The sequence below is a fragment of the Neodothiora populina genome, assembly GCF_041146345.1.
Source record: "Neodothiora populina strain CPC 39397 chromosome Unknown canker_contig_15, whole genome shotgun sequence".
Lineage (NCBI taxonomy): Eukaryota > Fungi > Ascomycota > Dothideomycetes > Dothideales > Dothioraceae > Neodothiora > Neodothiora populina.
The window spans coordinates 383,420-403,287 of NW_027191413.1; the positions used below are offsets into that span (position 1 = coordinate 383,420).

The 19,868-nt window shown below is 52.2% G+C and overlaps 4 protein-coding genes across 4 annotated transcripts; all 4 read left to right on the forward strand.

Moving 5' to 3' along the window:
* Positions 1–1,605: 1,605 nt before the first annotated feature.
* On the forward strand, positions 1,606–4,636 carry AAFC00_002496 (uncharacterized protein; the record flags this gene model as incomplete). The annotated part of the gene is made up of 2 exons (XM_069341820.1): positions 1,606–3,465; positions 3,521–4,636. 2 exons carry the CDS (start codon positions 1,606–1,608, stop codon positions 4,634–4,636), a joined length of 2,976 nt encoding a protein of 991 aa, XP_069198327.1.
* Positions 4,637–5,293: 657 nt separating this feature from the next.
* Positions 5,294–8,779, forward strand: AAFC00_002497 (uncharacterized protein; the record flags this gene model as incomplete). The annotated part of the gene is made up of 2 exons (XM_069341821.1): positions 5,294–8,533; positions 8,609–8,779. The coding sequence occupies 2 exons, from the start codon at positions 5,294–5,296 to the stop codon at positions 8,777–8,779; spliced, it is 3,411 nt and encodes a 1,136-aa protein (XP_069198328.1).
* Positions 8,780–12,118: 3,339 nt separating this feature from the next.
* On the forward strand, positions 12,119–12,967 carry AAFC00_002498 (uncharacterized protein; the record flags this gene model as incomplete). The annotated part of the gene is made up of 1 exon (XM_069341822.1): positions 12,119–12,967. The coding sequence occupies one exon, from the start codon at positions 12,119–12,121 to the stop codon at positions 12,965–12,967; it is 849 nt and encodes a 282-aa protein (XP_069198329.1).
* A 4,105-nt stretch (positions 12,968–17,072) lies between these two features.
* AAFC00_002499 (uncharacterized protein) lies at positions 17,073–19,762 on the forward strand (the record flags this gene model as incomplete). Its single annotated transcript, XM_069341824.1, has 2 exons — positions 17,073–19,630; positions 19,690–19,762. The coding sequence occupies 2 exons, from the start codon at positions 17,073–17,075 to the stop codon at positions 19,760–19,762; spliced, it is 2,631 nt and encodes an 876-aa protein (XP_069198330.1).
* Positions 19,763–19,868: the final 106 nt, after the last annotated feature.

Genomic DNA, 19,868 nt, shown 5'->3' on the forward strand with positions numbered 1-19,868 from the left:
TGCAGGAAAGAAACAACAAAAATGAACGCGGAGTCTGGCATATAGGTTTGGGGTGAGGAAAAGAGAAAAAGGTCCCCATATAGAGGCGGTTTTCTATCACTTCTTACGCATCACCCTGTTTCGTGCGGAGACGCATCACAGTGTCATGATGATGCCCTTGATGTCAAGCTTGACTATAAAACCAGGAGAGAGAACTGCGCGAATATGTCACGGATCTCCGTGATATCGTTACTGTATATATATACTACCACCCAGCTCTTGTTTTCCTGTTGGTTTTATCACTACCCATCTCCCTTTTCTTTGTGCGGCCAATGTTGGACTGAAACCGCCCTGTACTATATACCTCTTCATACCCCCTCAGCGCTACCACCGGAACAAAGAAGTAGGAGGAGGAACAGCTGGTAGTGTCGTGGAAGTTGTCTGGGTCTCTCTACTCAACCCTGTTTTACGGCCAGCAAATGTATGACATAGATCACTGCTTCTCTGCTCTGCTACACTCTGCTCTGCTGTACTCTATGCCATTGTACATACAGAAAGAAAAAGGCCTGTTCTCATCTGTCCGGCGCTTAGCAAGAGTCAACCTCGACCTAGCCAAAGTCGGAACACCCTCGTGGCCCAATCCCGGCAAGCTGCCCTGGCGAAATGAAACAACCACATTTCTACAATCATCAGATCAGAGTCGATAGGCCATAGTGCCGTCCACGTGGACGGCAACGAAAAGCTTCTCTCCACTTCTTTTTTCGCATAGCTAATATAAGTATTCATATATGATATGTATGTCAACACGGGAAGGGTGGAGTCTCCCTCGTGGCCCCCGACTAGACCGACTAGACTACTGTAGAAGAACATCCGCAAGGCACGAAGAAGGTGAACGGGAGTAGACGATGAGGGCAATCGCCGATAAGTGAAGCATTCACAGCCTAGAATAGCAACCGAGTTCAGCAGACAGAACACAGTGATTACGGGACGATGATATGCGCAAATGTGGGTCTTGCGGGGGCGGGTGATGTTCCCAGCTTTGTTCTTCGTTTCCCAGCGCGTGCGTAAACGCATCGCATCGAATCGACTCGTACCGTAGTCTGGGTGCCCGCCGGCTCAGCGACCTTTCGTCTTCTGCTGATACACCTTGTCTGTTTCTTTTGTCCTTTCTGTTACCCCTTCCATACTCACACGCATATACCGGCCGGAGTGAATTGACTCGGAGACAGAATTGTGTGAAAAGTTGAATCTCGAGTCTCGTTGAATCACCTCTTGACCGCAGGCTGCCTTGGTGTATATCTAAGCACACGTCATATACAGACGGTACAGCCCAGTAACACCCTGGAACCTACCTTACCTCTACCCCAAACCACATCACAACCCAATCTGATCCGAGTAAAAAGAGGTGCCTGAGTCGGCCCGCGTTCAATAGCATGTGTTTGGAAAATATGGAATAATAACGAGAGCTCGGACTGTGTATAATCTCCGACACTCGAAACCACCCGTTCATTACGTTTCATCCCAAAGAGGCATCTACGGCCCTCGTCATCATAGCCACCATCATCGCTACCAACGTCAACACATCGATACTGGCATTGCGCACACCTCACACCTAGACAAGACAGAATGATGCAGCCGCCAATGCTCTCGAGTCCTCTCAAGGTCACGAATGAAATCGACTGGATTGCGCCCTTGAAACAATACATCCGCACCCAATACCAGGACGACCCCGAGAGATACAGCGAAGAATGCAGCGCGCTCAACAGACTACGGCAAGACATGCGAGGCGCTGGAAAGGATAGCGCGGCGGGAAGAGATCTCCTGTACAGATACTACGGCCAGCTGGAATTGCTCGACTTGCGCTTTCCCGTCGACGAGAACCACATCAAGATCTCCTTCACCTGGTTCGACGCTTTCACCCACAAACCCACCTCGCAGTACTCTCTGGCTTACGAGAAGGCTTCGATCATCTTCAACATCTCTGCCGTGCTCTCCTGTCATGCCGCATTCCAGGACAGGCACGAAGACACGGGTCTCAAGACTGCATACCACTCCTTTCAGGCATCTGCCGGCATGTTCACATATATCAACGAGAACTTCTTGCATGCTCCTTCCACGGATCTGAGTAGAGACACGGTCAAGACTCTGATCGCCATCATGCTGGCTCAAGCACAAGAGGTCTTTCTAGAAAAGCAGATAGCAGACGGAAAGAAACCCGCCCTTTTGGCCAAACTTGCGAGTCAGGCTGCATATCTCTACACGCAAGCTGTCGAAGGTGTGCAAGAAAACGTCGCTAAAGCCATCTTCGAGCGCGTCTGGCTACTGGTCGTGCAGTTCAAGCTCAACTTCATGACTGCGCTGGCTCAATATTACCAAGCCCTCGCCGATGACGACGGCAATGCACACGGAGCTGCCATATGCAGAATCGATGTCGCCCAGAATTTTGCCAAAGAAGCCGGCAAGATTGCAAACTCCATCCCGGCCTCTCCACCTCCGAGTTCAAACCTGGCGTCGGATACTGGCAGCATTCTTGCAGATATGGCGAAGAAACATACCGTGACGTGTCAGGAACTCGCTATACAGTTGGACAAGGACAACGACTTCATCTACCATCAGCCAGTCCCTGCCGAAGCTGCACTTGCACCGATTCCTAAGCTTCCTGCTGCCAAGGCCATACCTGTCAGCGAACTTTACCAAGGACAGGACATTCCGCGCATAATCGGGCCTGATATCTTCCAGAAGATCGTCCCAATGTCCGTGACCGAGTCCGCTTCACTGTACGACGAAGAAAAAGCCAAACTCGTACGGGCCGAGAGTGAGCGGGTAGAGATTGCAAACGATGAAATGGCGGCCTCGTTGGATTACCTCAAACTACCGAACAGTCTGAACATCCTCAAAGGCGGCCTGGACCAAGATATCTCTGTCGACTCCGAGTTCCGCACTTGGTGTCAGGATTTCGTGGACCACGAACCCTTCGCCGAAGCATTTGAGCAGCTCAATACCAGTAAAGGCGCAATCCACAGCACGCTTGATGCCGCCATGAAATCTCTTGATATGGAGGAGAGTGTGTGCGAAAAGATGAGGACAAAGTACGGTGGCGAGTGGACGCAGCAGCCTTCCTCACGCCTTACCTCGACGTTAAGAAGCGATGTGAGAAACTATCGTGGTGCGGTCGAGGAAGCCAGCATGAGCGACGCCCAGCTCTATGCCACGTTCAGACAGTTCGAGAGTGACATGGAAGAGATGCGCAGTGCGGGCGAGACCGACGAAGCAGATGTTTTGTATCAGCGTGCCATGATCAAGGCCGGTGCTGCCAGGGGTAACAAGAAGGGCTCGATGGACCAAGAAGGCGATTTGCTAGGAGAGATCGAAGACGAGGGCAACGGTAGCGTCAGTCAGCAGATTGCCGCCGTGGAGGAGCTATTGAGGAAGCTCAATCTTGTCAAGAGAGAACGGCAGCAGACGTTGAAGGATCTCAAAGACAAGGTTCGTCAATCCCGTCGATTCCCACTTGAAGCAAAGCTGACCTGTTCTCCCTCAGATTCACACCGATGACATCTCCAATGTGCTTATCCTGAACAAAAAGGCAATCTCGAGTCAGGAACAGGCACTCTTCAAGTCCGAACTCGAGAAGTTTCGCCCATACCAGAATCGACTGCTACAGGCCAACCACAAGCAAAACATCATAATGAAGGAGCTCACTCGCACCTACAGTGATTTGCTGTCGAATCGTGCTGTCAAGGCGGAACAAAACAAGTACGAGTCGTTTTCGCGCCAACGGAGCTCGGTCATGTCCAAATACAAGAAGGTCCATCAAGCATTCACCGATCTTCGATCCGGCCTCGAAAATGCCCGAGTGTTCTACTCTGAGATGAAGGATACTGTCGAGAGCCTACGGAAGAACGTAGATTCCTTTGTCAACAACCGTCGGTCTGAAGGTCATCAATTACTCACGCAGATCGAAGCGTCAAAATCTGCATCTGGTGGTGCACAGGCGGACAGAGAACAGCAGCGGCTGAAGGAACTCATGGAGCGCATGGCCATCAATCCAGCCGTTCCATCTCCCTTGCCTCGACAAGGCCATCCGCAGCCCCCGCCTCGACCGGCACCACTGAACAACACTCCTAGCTATCAGAACACATACAACCCTGCTACTTCGCCACCAGTGACGCCAGGCTATGGCACACACACTCCGGCACCGAATGTCAACCCTGCAGCTTACTCTCATCCGATGGCATCACCTCGCCAAGCATATCCTCAACTACAACAACAGGGTGGCTACCAACAAGCACAACAGCAACAGCCGCAGCCGCAGCAACAGCACGCGGCCAACGGAGGGTACCCGTACAACCCCAACACATATGCACCAGTGTCCTCGCCGCCGCCTCATCAGCCGCAGCAGCAGCAACATGGTCAATTCTTCTCCCCACCACCAGGCACTTACAATGGATATCCACCGCAGCAAGCACACGGTCAACAGGGCTACGGCGGTCAGATGCCGTCTGGGTTTGTGCCTCCACCACCTCCGCCGGGGCCACCACCTGCTCAACATCAGCAGGCCCAGCAGGGGTATGGAGGGTATCCTAGTCAACACCCACAGCAGCAGCAACAGCAACAGGGCGGGGATCCGTGGGCTGGTCTGAGTGCTTGGAAGTGAGGAAGGGTTCTCATGTCATTGCATTGTACAGATGGAGATGAAATGGTCACGCGAGTAGAACCGCAGAGAGTGATAAAAGTATCTACGTCAGCCTTACCCTCCCTCTCTCTCTCTCTCTCTCTCTCTCTCTCTCTCTCTCTCTCTCTCTCTCTGCCCTAAGATGACATGCTCGGCGATGCTCGGCGATCAGATGTGTCTCATGTGCATCTGCACTGTACAGTATATTGACTCTAGTGATTGATTAGGGCTCAGAAGTAATATTACAAGCGCAAGGGAGATTAGATAAAATCCGGCGGTATCGGCAGCTTCGCAGAGGAAAAGAGGGCGGGAGTTTGACGCATTTGCACCAATTAACATCGGCGACTCTGGCCTTCTATGACGATCCAGAGAGTCTCTCACATAATCAATGAATCAATGAATCAATGAAGTGAATCCATCATCATTTACTGACTGAAGGTCTCCTCCAATCATTCACAACTCCATCTTGCAGATATCTCATCTTGCATCTAGAGGCAAATCAATTTTCTTTTATTTTTCTTTTAATTTCTTTCTTCGAAGGAAGTCACACATTGTCCCGCCCCCCAGCACCCACTCATCTCTCGCCGCCTTGTACATATTATAGTCTATCACTTCCATCCTCTCCAAAATCGGCCGAGCATGTTAAACCGCCGATGGCGTACTGCATTAAACACTTCGCAGCGTCTCTACGCAACCTCTAGACACGCTCCTGCATCCTCGCAATACACAGCGTCGGCATGTTGCTACTCGACCTCGCCGAGGCGGATACCCTTGTCGCCACTCTCGCTGCGTCAAACCACCCTCGCCACCACTCGGGCTTTCATGACCTCTCCTGCGCGACGGAAAGAGGAGCCGCCCAAGAAGCCGGAGGAAGAGCTGGAGGAAGAGAGCAGGGAAGAGCTTGAGAAGGAAGAGCGAGGTGGACAGCAGCAGCAGCCGCGGCAGAAGACCAAAGACCAGCCTGCCGAGCCCACTCCCATTTCCGTCTCGTCGGAGAACAAACCCTCTGCGGGATCTGCCTCGCCAGTCGCTGGCTCTGCCGGCGGTGAGTCAGGTGGCAATGCCGGCGACGGCAACAGCGGTGGCAACCGCAAGCGCGGAGCGAAAGGCGCCAGTTCGGCATTGGTGAAGCCCTCGGTGCCCGAGACGTATCCTCAGGTCCTGGCTATTCCCATCGCACAGCGGCCGCTCTTCCCCGGCTTCTACAAGGCCATTACCATCCGCGACCAGAACGTCATTGCTGCCGTACAAGAACTGCTCAAGCGCGGCCAGAGCTACGTCGGTGCGTTCCTGCTAAAGGACCCCGAGAGCAACAAGGATGTCATTGATGATCCGAGCGAGGTTTACGAAGTCGGTACTTTCTGTCAGATCACCGGAGCTTTCCCTGCCGGACATGGCGAGGAGAAGGCATTGCAGGCCGTGCTTTACCCGCACCGCAGGATCAAGCTGACTGAACTGCTGCCCCCCGGCGCTATCAAGAAGGATGCTGCCGCCCAGACTCCTGCTGTTGAAGCAGCCGCCGAGGGCGTAGCCAAGGCCACAATCGAAGACGCACCTGAAGACACTGAGCAGAAGCCTGACGAGGCGACCAGCTTCGAGAAAGAGGTCACCACCAAGACCGAACCTCTCGAGCCTGAGCAAGCACAAGTAGCCAAGGACGAGAAGAAGGGCGATGTCGTCGCCAGCTTTGAGACCGAAGACGCCAAGGATAAGCTCTCTCAGTACGAGCCTACCGACTTCCTCAAGACTTGGAATGTCAGTCTTGTCAAGGTTGACAACCTCGTCGATGAGCCTTTTGACAAGAAGACCCCCACTATCCGCGCTTTGGTCTCCGAAATCGTCAACACCTGCAAGGAGATTGGCCAGGTCAATCAGCTCTTCCGCGATCACGTTTCCGCCTTCGCCATGAGCCAGTCTGCAGCCAACATTGCCGACGAGCCTGCCAAGCTGGCTGACTTCGCCGCTGCAGTGTCCGGTGGCGAGATGGAGGAGGCACAGGAGGTGCTCGCCAGTCTGAACGTCGAACAGAGACTCAGCAAGGCGCTCGAGGTCATCAAGAAAGAATACATGAACGCACAACTCAGCAGCAAGATCAGCAAGGATGTCGAGAGTAAGATTCAGAAGCGTCAACGCGAGTACTGGCTCATGGAGCAGATGAAGGGTATTCGTCGCGAGCTCGGTCTCGAGACGGACGGCAAAGACAAGCTTGTCGAGGGCTTCAAGGAGAAGGCCAACAAGCTCGCCATGCCCGATCCTGTCAAGAAGGTCTTTGACGAGGAGGTCAACAAACTCGCTCATCTCGAACCTGCCGCCTCTGAATTCAATGTTACAAGGAACTACCTTGATTGGCTCACTCAGATCCCATGGGGCAAGAGGAGTGCCGAGACCTTTGGCATCAAGAACGCCATGAAGGTGCTCGACGAGGATCATTACGGACTCAAGGACGTCAAGGACAGGATCCTTGAATTTATTGCCGTCGGCAAGTTACGAGGTACTGTCGAGGGCAAGATTCTGTGCATGGTCGGGCCTCCCGGTGTCGGTAAGACGAGTATTGGCAAGTCCATTGCCCGTGCTCTCAACAGACAGTACTACCGCTTCAGTGTTGGTGGTCTGACCGATGTTGCCGAGATCAAGGGCCACCGAAGGACCTATGTCGGTGCTCTTCCAGGTCGCATCATTCAGGCCTTGAAGAAATGCCAAACCGAGAACCCTCTTGTGCTTATCGATGAAGTCGACAAGATCGGTCGCGGTCACCAGGGTGATCCATCTTCCGCATTGCTCGAGCTTCTCGATCCGGAGCAGAACTCTTCCTTCCTTGACCACTACATGGATGTACCCGTAGACTTGTCCAAGGTCTTGTTTGTCTGTACAGCAAACATGACCGACACCATCCCTCGCCCCTTGCTCGACAGAATGGAGATGATTGAGCTTTCTGGTTATGTTGCTGACGAAAAGATGGCCATCGCCGAGCGCTATCTCTCGCCAGCCGCAAAGGAGCTGTCTGGTCTCAAGGATGTCGATGTCGAACTAGAGAAGGATGCCATCGCCGAGCTGATCAATAAATACTGTCGCGAATCAGGTGTGCGTAACCTAAAAAAGCAGATCGAGAAGGTCTACAGAAAATCCGCACTCAAGATCATCCAAGACATTGGTGAGGACGTGCTGTCGGAAGAAAAGGCCCTGACCGACGAAGGCAAGGCCGCCATCGAAGAGGGCAAGAAGGACGAGACCGACGTCAAAGACACACCGCCAGACATGTTGGAAAAGGAAACTTCCGAACAACCTCGTGTCGCTCTGAAAGTGCCAGAGGACGTCAAGGTGTCAATCACGAAAGAGAACCTAAAGGACTACGTGGGTCCGCCAGTCTTCACAGCGGACAGACTGTACGACATCACGCCGCCGGGAGTAGCAATGGGACTGGCATGGACGCAGATGGGTGGTGCCGCTCTATACATTGAGACGATCCTCGAGAACGCATTGTCCTATGACTCACGACCGGGACTCGAACGGACCGGAAACCTCAAGCCCGTCATGAAGGAGAGCACAAGCATCGCATACTCGTTCGCCAAGGGCCTCATGGCACGCAAGTTCCCTGGAAACAAGTTTTTCGAGAAGGCGCGAATCCACTTGCATTGCCCAGAGGGTGCGGTCCAAAAAGACGGTCCGTCAGCAGGTATCACCATGGCTACTGCGATGCTCAGTCTGGGCTTGGACCGAGAAGTCAACCCGACGATTGCAATGACTGGTGAATTGACCGTTACGGGCAAGGTCTTGAGGATCGGTGGATTGAGGGAGAAGACGGTGGCGGCCAAGCGAGCGGGCGCGACCATGGTTGTCTTCCCCAAGGATAACACGAGTGATTGGTTGGAGTTGCCAGAGGTGAGTCTTTTTTTTTCCCTTTTCTTTCCTCTTTGTCCCTCGACGACAGATATGCTAACAAAACCCGAAAAACAGAACATCAAAGAAGGCATCGAAGGCAAGCCAGTGGCATGGTACAACGAAGTCTTCGACCTCGTCTTCCCAGACGTCGACCCCGACGCCGCCAACGCGCTATGGAAGAAGGAACTGGCCAAGCCTGCAAAGTCAAAGTCTGACAAGGCCGAAGAGGACGACGACAGATTATGATATGGTCCCTTGTTCTTTTCTTCTTCTCTTCCTGAAGAAAGGAGATAGAAGGAGAAAGATGCGACATTAGAGACTCTTCACTCACCTTGAGTGTCCGAGTTTTGTCCCCGGTCCGCAGTCCTCGATTTGATTGGGCACGGAAAGAAAGAAAAAAGTCTAGTAATATATCTTGTCTCTGACTTTTTGTATGTATAAATAAAGAAGAATAAATAAATATATGACTCTTAGCAATCCCACCTCTTTTTTTTTTCTTTCGCCATCTTTCTTCCTGTACTTTTATTCGTCGTTATTCTTTTCCTATGATTTCTACAGTCATTTCTGTCTTGATTCGGTTCGCTCTTATCGCACTTTCACTTTTTATTTTATCTTGCTCTTGGATCCATCATCTTACTCAAACATTATCTCACCTTTGAGTCCATCTCACTCTTGATTCACGCTTATTCGGCTCACACTTCCTAGGTCCATCTCTCTCTCTTAACGTAGTCTCATCATTGTACTCAATACGCTCTTGATTCACGCTTAATTAGATTCATCAGTTCATCTTCGGATTCCAGCTGGACGCGCGAGGTCCAGGACTCAAGATAGGCTCGCTACTAATCTACGGTTCGTCTATATTGGATTTGTCTTGCTCTTGGTTCATCTTCTTGTTCTTAGTCCATCTTACTTTAGAGTCGTTTGCTCTCGGTTCACCTACCTCGCTCTTGACTCATATATCTCTCTCGATTCATCTTTCTCTTGTAATCCTATCTCACTCTCTTCATATACTTCTCTTTTGATCTAAACTCGCTCTTGATTCGCTTCGCTCTTATTGCACTTTCACTTTTGAATTCATTCCACTTTTGATTCTATCTTGCTCTTGAATCAATCTCACCCTTGGTTCATCCTTTTCTCTCTAAATGCCATCCGACCCTCGGTTCCTGATTTACTCTTTAGGCCATCTCACTCTTGCTTCACGCTTGCTTAGGTCCATTAGTTCACCTCTGAATCCCATCTGGACTCGTTGACGAGCCCTTCTCTCCTGATTCACTCTTTGTTCTTTCTCGTGATTGGTCTCGGCTGCTGCACCATTTCACTGGCTTAATGGGAGACTCTCCTGCTGCTGCTGCTGCCGGCGACATTTCTTTCCTTTCTTATTCCTTTCTTGTTTCTTTCGAAATGGAAACACTCATGGGGAGAGATGAGACATGACTACAACATACTTGCTACCGTTATACATATCTACCAGGACAAAACGCATCTAAGAATCCCAGCGCCCTATCTCCAGCGCATCATCCGCGAAAGACTTGAACCCTTCCAGAACCTCTCCCTGCCGGGCCGTCTCTACATCTTCAAACACGCGCCACTCGACCCCCACTTCCTCGAACCCCTTGACGAGCTCCCTGAGCCTCTGCGCAACAGCTCTATTCCCACGAAACTCCGGATCAAAGCCCCCTTTTCGACCAAATACATTCACTTGTCTGAGCCATGGAAACCTGTCTTTGGCGAACAAAACCTGCTCGAGCGACCACAGCAGCACGGCAGGCGAGGCGCGCGTGAAAGCCACGCGCTCAAGCGACGCAGGCAGGACGTCGGATAGGTCACTCGCGCTGCGGTAGAAGGGCTCGCTCCCAGAGCTCTCGGGCAACAAGCTGCCCGCGATCGCATAGCTATTGATGCAGAGCGTGCGTAGAGCAGTGAAGTGCGCTAGACTCTCGATGGAGGCCCACGGCGAGTCGGAGTCGCTGGTGTCTCCTTCTAGCCCGCACGCGTCGGCGGCTGTCAGCCAGAGGTGCTGGAGGGTCGAGGCGTGAGGGGTCAGGATGTAAGATGCTATGTTGCGCCAGGTCAGACTTCGTCCGGCGAGGTCTCGTTTCCGGATGTCGGCCAAGAACATGTTGAGTTCTAAGAAGGAAGCGCAGCGGGAGGTTAGGGTCAGGTATTCGCTGAGGGTGTATTTGCACCATGCGAAGGTGAGGGATTCGAGAGGGGAGAGATATGATGGGACTGCGGCTGTCAGGGCCGTCTGCCATTGTGATTCTCCGTAGCCTTGTTTGCGGATCTCGAGATGCTCGATGCGCGGGAGAAGCAGACTCCTCAGGACGATGTCTGGGGAGTACTTGGTCGCCGAGTATTGAACACACGGCTTGATAACCAGCGATTTCAGCATGGCCAGACCACTGCTGATTCGGGTCCCATCCTCGGCCTCCGTCGTCACTTGCTCAAGAAACCCCAAGAAGCGCTGCATATTTTGAGGATGAGACCCGCAATCAAGCACCAGACTCTCCATACCCGCCCCAACTAACCCCAGCACCCTCACGACGCGCGCATCGTCATCTTCAAGCTCAAAGTCCGCAGCCAACGTCACATGTTTGACTCTAGCAGCCAGATCAGGCCGCACTGACAAAGTGTGGACGTAGTTCCGAAGATTCGCGTTGCTCGTCTCGCCGCGCTGGATGTATACGCTGTAGAGCAGTGGTTGCGCCACATCGTAGAACAGTCTGCAGGTGCGACATAGAGCCGCCAGAGCAAAAGTGCCGCCGTGGTCGGGCTTTTCGGACGTGTAGTTTGCTTTTTCGGGGAGTAGTTCTGTGAAGATGCTGTCGAGGATCTCCGTCGGGAGAGTGGTTGTTGATCTAGGCATTTCATAAAGTACTTTTGGGGTTTCGTGATTGTCAAGTCTTGATGTTGTAGTGGACATGCGGAGAAGCGGTTCTACCTTGGTCAGCGACTGTTAATCGAGTAGTCATTTACTGTTGATTGACTAGGTATTCATTGACTGTTCATCAAGTTGTTGTTAACTGCTTATTGTCCGTTTATTGTCCGTTCATCGAGTAGTCACTAACTATTTATCAACCATTCATCGAGTAAGGTAGTCATTGACCATCTACCGAGTAATAATTATTGACTATTCGTCAACCGTGTACTCCGTGCCCAGCAGTCAAACGATAGCTACTCGTCAAAGAATCATTGATCTCATTAGAGAGTCATTGCCTATTCATCAGAAACTCATCAACCATTCATATAGAAATCATTGACTGAGGTAACAACAAACTCCTTCGTAAACCGCTGTCCGAGTAAACGATGACGATGAAGCGCGGGGTGCCGAGGCGGACACACAAGAGGAGACAAGACCCTTGCCAAGACAATCTCTCCACAGATCAGTCTTCGGCAAACCTTCCTGCAGAGAGCAAACGCTCCTTCCTCAAAAGTTTTGGCATCCTAAAAAAGTTACTACCAAATTGATCATCTTAAGTAATTCTCAGCATCAAACAACAAGAAAAACAGATCAAAACACACAACCCACGCACCAATTCAATACCTCCATCCTGAAATACACGCCGGGGAGGATTCCACACAATCATGGCCGGCACAAAACGCACGCACAACGACATCCACCCGTCACGAAAACCCCAGGTCCCCGAAGGCTCATCGTCCAAAAAACGCAAAACGAACCCTCACCCCTCGCGCAGACTCGAGCCCTCAAACCACGCCATAAACCCTCTCAAGTCACGAATCCGCAGTCTGCAGCGCCTGCTCTCGCACAAAGACGAGAAACTGCCCGCGGACGTGCGCTTGAATCACGAGCGCGAGCTGGCGAGCTGCAGGTATGAGCTCGAGGAGGCCGAGACGGAGAAGCGCAAGAGCGAGATGATCGGGCGGTATCACATGGTGCGGTTCTTCGATCGGCAGAAGGCGACGCGGAAGCTGAAGCAGTGTAAGAGGGGGCTCAAGGAGGCGGGGGAGGAGGACAGGAAGGTCTGGGAGGCCAGGGTTCATGATGCTGAGGTCGACGTCAATTATACCCAGTTTTACCCGCTTGATCAGCCGTATTCGGCGCTCTATCCTACCGGGACCAAGAAGGGTGGCAAGAAGGCGGCTGCTGCTGCTGGTGCTGCTGCGGATGATGATACTGCGGCGGAGAAAGTCGAGGAGCGGCAGGGTGATCCCGACATGTGGAAGGTCGTCGAAATCTGCATGGCGCAGGGCAAACTCGACAAGCTGAGGAACGGCAAGCTCATGAAGGCTGCGAGCGGACCCAAGAAGACCGACGACGATATCGCTGCTAGAGAGAAACTGCAAGACACCAAGACGAAAGACAAGAAGAATGCCAAGGCAGACAAGAACAGCAAGGGAGGAAAGACCAAGGTCAAGGAGGTTGTCGAGCCGGTGGATGCAGGCGAAGAGAGTGATGGCGGTTTCTTCGAGTAGACATGGCTTATATGCTGCTTCTTACGTTCTCCTTTGTTCGGAATTCGTATACCCTCGCGAGACCGACCGGGCCTTCGCTACTTGATATGGATGTCAATAAGCATTATTCTCATTTCCTCGCATTCGTCCTTTCCACCTCAAATGTCACACGACCACAATTCAGCTTAAGCAAGCCATGAATCATGTCTCGTCAGAAAACTCCTCACTTGCCTAACCTCATGCCTCCCATCTGCTTGACAGGGACACCGCCATCATCGTCGTCATCCTGCTCCCAGCCCTCGGCTTCCTCTCTCGTCTTCTCCTCAGCTTCCTTCCTCGCCGCCTCGACCCTAACCTCTAACGCCTCTTCCCTTTCTTTCTCAAGTTTGTCTTCGTCTCTATTCTCAACCGCATCCTTGACACACAAGCCCAGCATAGCCTGCATAGTGTACACGGCATCATTACCCGCATTGTGCAAGTTCCAGGGCTCGACATCACACAGCAAGAGCACATGCGCCAAACTCCTCGGGTTTGGTTCTTGTGTGAACACACGGTACATCATGCTTGTATCCTGGAATTCGAGCAGATTTGACAGGTTCGTCACGTCGTAGCCGGCTTTCTGCAGGTAGGCGACGTCGGTCTTGGTGTCGTGGCCCAGAAAGACAATGTTGCGTTTTGCTTCTGTGCCGGCGTTCTCGTCCGAGTCTTGCGAGGTGGGACTGCTCAGTGGCTTGCTATAGGGAGGTCTGAAGCATCCCGCAACCATGCCAGGCGTGTCTCTCTTCGCGATGAACCCGCTGTCTCCAAAGTCGAAGCGGTTCGGGCACCCAGCTACGAAGTCTTTATTCTGCAGATCCTTGTACTCTCGGATGCGGAAATGCCGAGCACGTATGTACTTGCGCCACTCCTCGCCGCGTGCCCCTGGCGCCACATCATGGATATCGCGCGTGTCGAGAGTCGCCACGCCAATTTCAGTGATGATGTTGTGGTTCCTCTCGAACGACTCCACGTCTACTGCGATAAAGACTACGTCGCAGTCGCATGGGAAAGGGACCTTGTTGTGCACATCGATGGGGCTGAGTGACGGCGAGGGGCACCTGGAGTCACCGTCGTCTGAAGTGGTTCTTGCACGCAGACCAAGGTAACGCTGGGCGCGCTTGAAGCTGCGCACCATTTCTTGTTGTCTGGAGGCGCGGTCTTCCTTGCGTTTCTCTTTGGCCGCAATCTTGCTCTTCTGTCTGGCATCCTCGATGCTTGCAGCTAGTCCTTGCTGCGAAAGCCCGATAGGCTCTGTTGAAGGTGGGACAGGATCATCATGCTGCTCGCCCAGATTCTGACGAGAGACAGGAGTAGGGACGTTGATGCCGAATTGAGCCTTGAATCGTTCTGCTCTATTGGTGTTGGGCGCCATCTTTGGAAAGCTCAACACTGTTTTTGAAAGAGTACTTTTCGTGCTGGAATTGTGAACTTGCTGTCCATGCAACACGTTCAGATGATTTCTGCTCACAGGTTAGGTGTGCCTTGAGATTTTGTGCAAGAAAGAGATCACGATCATGCAGAGGTCAATAATATAGCTTCTAAAAAGAGAACAAAGCACCTTCGTCAGCCTGTGTCACGTTCACAGGTTGTTGAAGACTCAAGATCATCAACTTTCAATTTACTGTTTGCTGTGCATGAGAAGTGTGGTTTGGAACTGCACGCCTTCCTGCCTTGACGGTGACAAAAAGAAAAGTCGCTGTGAAAGTGAAAAACCTACGTGGTCTCAAACTGTCTAGCAGTTCTGTCTACACCGTGCAAAGTACCGGCATGGCTTCATTACCACTGGAGTCTTCTCTCATCTTCACTCCAGTCACAGTGCACTACAGTCAAGGAAAGAAAAGTGAAATACCTACAAGGGTCAAATCAAGTCCACATGATGGAGACTTTGTAGCTGAACAAGACCTGTGTCTGTAGACTCTGACCCTAAGGTTTGTGCAGCGATTGCTCTCACTTGAGAAATCTTCAGTTATCGCGATCTTCGAATGGCACTGCAATACGATATGTAGAGGATATATTATGGAGTTTACCTGCTGTCCTGGGAGAAGTGGGGCGCAAAGCTGCATTGAAAGAAATACCGAGCTATACCGAAGCATCTTCGGCTTAGACATCCATACCTTACAGCTCATACGATACACACGGTACACCTCATAAAGATCAACAACTATTGTTACTATCCAATACGATGCGCAGAGCACTGGTCTCCGAATCAGGCTATTTATGATTCGCTTTCGTCGTTCCTTTATTTACCCTTTTTTTGCCTATCAACAAATCGAGGTGGGTTAGATAGATACAAACGTTAGACAAACGCTCCTACAGGGGTCATCGAAGAGGAAGACTTCGGCTTTGGTTTCAAGCTGTGTTAGGGTTTCTGTCCTTGTCATTGACAGGATTTAGAGCTGTGTCCTTGATGCCGCCAGATAACATGCTCGGCGCTGACGGAACGTGGGCACGAAGGTAATAATGAGTCTGTGAGAATGTGATTGTATTCATGTACCGGGACCAGGTACAGCAAGGTACTGTACTCGATGCAAGTCAAAAGCGTGCTTTCGTGAGAGGAGCGACTGAAAGGCAAAGGCGTCGCTGACACAAGTACGTCACTCACGACGCTCTCATGTCAATAACGAACAGTCAGTGCAGACAGTATCATGTCGCAGACATCTGTAACGAATGTCTAGTCCTTCTATCCGGATGCAGACGCTTAGGGCTCACGAGTACAATGAGCATCGCTCGTGTTATGATCCAAAAAGGTTATCGGCCAACGGTCGAGCGATAGCAAGATACGGAGTCATGTACAAGTACACATGCAGCTAATGACGGGTGCAACAGTCTACTGATTGCAGGCAAGAGAGGTGGTGTGGGCTTTTGTTTTGGTTCATGCTCAGAAAAGAGAAGGCTGATGACGGTTGGATAAAGCGGGTAGATAGTACGAGCAATGTCAATGATATTTCTTTTTGCCTGTACGGTGTGTATACCTTACTTTGTTTGGCTGACAAGATATTCGCGAATGATTACCTCAGAAGCAGCCAAGGCCTCACAAGACTTCATGTCTCGCGCAGTTTCCCTTGTTGACCAACGCAAACAGACGGGACGGACTTTGTCGCGTCTTTTTTCGCCGGGACGCTGAGAGTGGCACACCAGAAAAAGACAGCCCCCGCAAAGAAAGGCGGAAAGGCAGTCACTAGCAGGCCGGCAAAAGCGAAAATTTGCTGACGTCAAGAAAAGTCTTCGAAGAACCTCACTTGGACCGGGCTTTTGGCGCACCGCACGGATCTCTTTTCTCTTTGGCTCCTTTGAGTCTGACAATTGAATCTGCCCCGGGCCCCATTTTGATTGATGGAAAAGGTATAGGGACCATAAGCAAACCGTCCTCCGCCTTTTCTTTTCCGGTTTCCTCTCTTCTCTATCTGCAAGTAGAAAAGATCCGAGGACTCAGCGTGCCGTCGACAAAAGGGTTGTTTGTGACTTTCTCTACTCTTTTCTCCACGAAAAGTAGACAACAATAATACAGGGCGGGATCGCGTCAGTCTCAGCGTCTCAAGTCAACAAACACTGTACAAGTACACGGCATTCGATCATCAACAATATCGATAGGGCACGCACGATTTCCCGATTTCCGACTTCCCCCCATCCTTATAATCATCATAAGCGAACACAATTGCCTGCACAAAACACTGTCCGTGGTCGCTGTGCAACGTAATCAGAAACAACAAATTCCCAATTACCCTATTGACCGGCCTCCGCGCTTCATTGGGGAAAGAGAGTCGTCGCCGCTTCTGCCTTTCTACAACTGCTCGGCAGGAGTCATCAGCAATCCTTCACGACGTGCAAAACCCCGCGTCTTCCGGAAAGTGAAATCTGCAGGGGAGGCAAATAGACTTCCTGATCGAGTCCATCATTCGAGTGCGACTTCCTTTGCTTTTGCACAATTCCACTTGCGACTTCCAAACCAATCAAAACCCGATCGACAACACGACGACGCGTCGCAATCGCATCGCATCGCATCACAATCCATCACACCAATTAATTTACTTCTACACAAAACAAATACAACTGACGCAACCCTCCTTCTGATTCCCGTCTTGCAAAAATGCCGCCATCGAGCAGGCGGGCCACAAGGCCACGCAAAGCCGCCGAGGCTGCAGAGGTCTCGGATGCCGAGACTCCAGACCTGATTGCGACACCCTCTAGGACATCTCGCAAAAGAGCAAGAGGCAACAACGAAGCCGCCTCGAACGGTCGCGCTGCCACCAGGAGAAAGACCAGAGACACGCGAGCAGTGGAACGGGAGGACACGGAGGGTACGGAGCCTCAAGACAACAGCGACGCAGAAACAGAGCCTTCAGTGCCAGCAGAGGTGGAAGTCATCTCGAAACTCAAAGTCGCCGACAAGCTCGTCCACGCCACCGAGGACTACTCGAACGCACTCCTCGAGGGAAAGGAACACGTGCCTGGATACGGCAAGATCGCCGGCAGAAACTGGACTTTCATCATCCAAGGCGTCGAAGTCAACATTGGTAGACCCGAGCAACACGAGAGACCCTCGGACACTCAACAAGAACTCGGCAGCAGCCAGCCCGGTGATGCTGCTGCTCCTGCTGTCGCTTCGTCGATGGCCAAATCGAAGATCGATATTGATCTCGGCCCGGACAGGCAAATCTCCAGACTGCATGCAATCATCACCTACGATGGCGACCAGGAGCAGTGGTATATTATTGTCAATGGTCGCAACGGTATCCGTCTAGACACTGTCCCTATCAAGCGTGGAGCCAAAGCTCAGCTGCGTTCTGGCAGCGTCATCGACATCTGTGGCACTCAGATGGCCTTTATCACTACGTCGACAAATGAAAACGACGGGCCCAGCTTCGCCGAATCCATCATCCGTCAGACTTACAATTCCGAGGAAGACGAGCCCAACGATGGAGATGCTCGATCGAACGGCAACGGTCATGCTCGCTCCGGTCAGAATGGCCAGGGCTCATCCGTCCGCCGTCCTCAACACCCATCCTCTGCCTTCCGCGACGGCACCACGATGCGTTTCCATCCACAGTCACAACCTAACATGCAGCAGCCTGCACCGCCATTCCAGATGCCGGGCACACCTGTGCGTAATCAGGCTCTTCAGATTCCTACTTCGCGCACCAAGCCATCTCCCGCATCTGCAGGCGGGTACTCCCGTGGCGTCATGATTGAGTCTACCGAATCCATCGACTACGCTCACGACCAGGCCAAGGACCTTAAGCCTCCGCACTCATACGCTCAGCTGATCGGCATGGCAATCTTGTCCACACCGGAGCAGCAGATGACGCTCAACAACATCTACAAGTGGATCATGTCGAATTACGCTTTCTACAGGTTCAACACCGGTGGCTGGCAAAACTCCATCAGACACAATCTCAGCCTGAACAAGGCTTTCGAGAAGATCGCCCGTCGCACAGACGAGCCTGGAAAAGGCATGAAGTGGATGATTGCCCCCAAGGAGAGGGACACTTTCCTAAGCCAAGGCATGAAGGGCTGTCGTCGACCCAATACTGCTACCGGTGTGCCATCTTCGGATGCCCCCCGTGGAGCGTCTGATCCTTCTAGCCCTGCCCAGATTGCCGGTCAGTCACTCGCTCACGCAAGACTGAATGGCGCTGTAAATGGCATTCCTGCCAAGTCTGAGCACAGTGCCAGCCCGCCCATGAGCAGCTACAACCAACAGCAATACCCAACTTACCCTACAGCCCAGGAGGCATATACTCCGGACAGAGGCTCACGCCGTCCAGGCATCAAGTATGACGACAACGATCCTGACCTTGTCTATCCTCCATCTGCGAAGAGCACCTTGAACCATCTCACTGCAGCGGCCAACGCAGCTGGGTCTCCGCCTTCTCTGTATGTCAATGAGGATGGTCGTGTTGGGCCACTCGACACGCCGTTTCCCGTCCGCAGCAGCCAAAAGCTAGCGCCTCCATCTACTTTGCAACGCCCGTCGGCCTTTATGGAGTTTTCGTCACCGGCACCCTTCTGGAAGTTTGGTTCCACCCCGTTGCGCCCGCTCGGGGCTGATATGAGCCCCTTGAAGACACCCTTCTCAAACTTCCGGCCCCTGGGCCCCGAGATCAAGTACGAGGAGGACCACAAGGACATTGTGGACCGACGCAGTGCTACTAGCGATCGTGACATTGACGACATGCCTGTCGTGCAGTCCAGCTCACCGCCGCGTCCTGGTAGCGGGCAGGACCCGATTGATGCAAGCCCCACGCGCAGCATCCCTCGTCCAGCGACTAGTCACAGTCGCAGCGCCATGTACGAACTCGAGCACACTCAGTCGCCTATCGCTCGTGGAAGAAGTACTCCTTTTGATGGTAGACCTGCTGAAGCAGAGCCTGCACAGAGTGAATTGCCCACAGCAAATGCGCCGCCTCATCCCAGCTCACAGGCACCTGCCACCGCCATGCGTCCTCCGTCATCTGCATCAAGCTTCGGCAACAACAGCAACTACACCACCACTGCTCCGACTCAGCAGTCGACCAACAGCAGCAATAGCAATGTGATGAACTCTGGTATCAACGGTCTTGCCAATGCTGCAGCTACCGTGGGATCAATGCGTTACAGTGCCGAGGCTTCTAATGCGGATGACGATGATGGCATCGACCTGGCAAAGTAAGTCTTCTTCTTTTGGTCTCTATATCAGAATACAATACTAATATTTTTGCTTCCAGAGGCTTCCAACCCATCGGCGCATTCCACAAGATGGGCGCTGCACGATTCGGTCTAGGTATGGCGGGGCGTTAGACGCGCTCTTCTGGACATGAAGGCCGTAGTGGATACAGTCGACGTGGCGGAAAGAAGTCGAAAGCCGCGCATAGGTCTGCCTCGACGTTCTTGTCCACTGCGATGA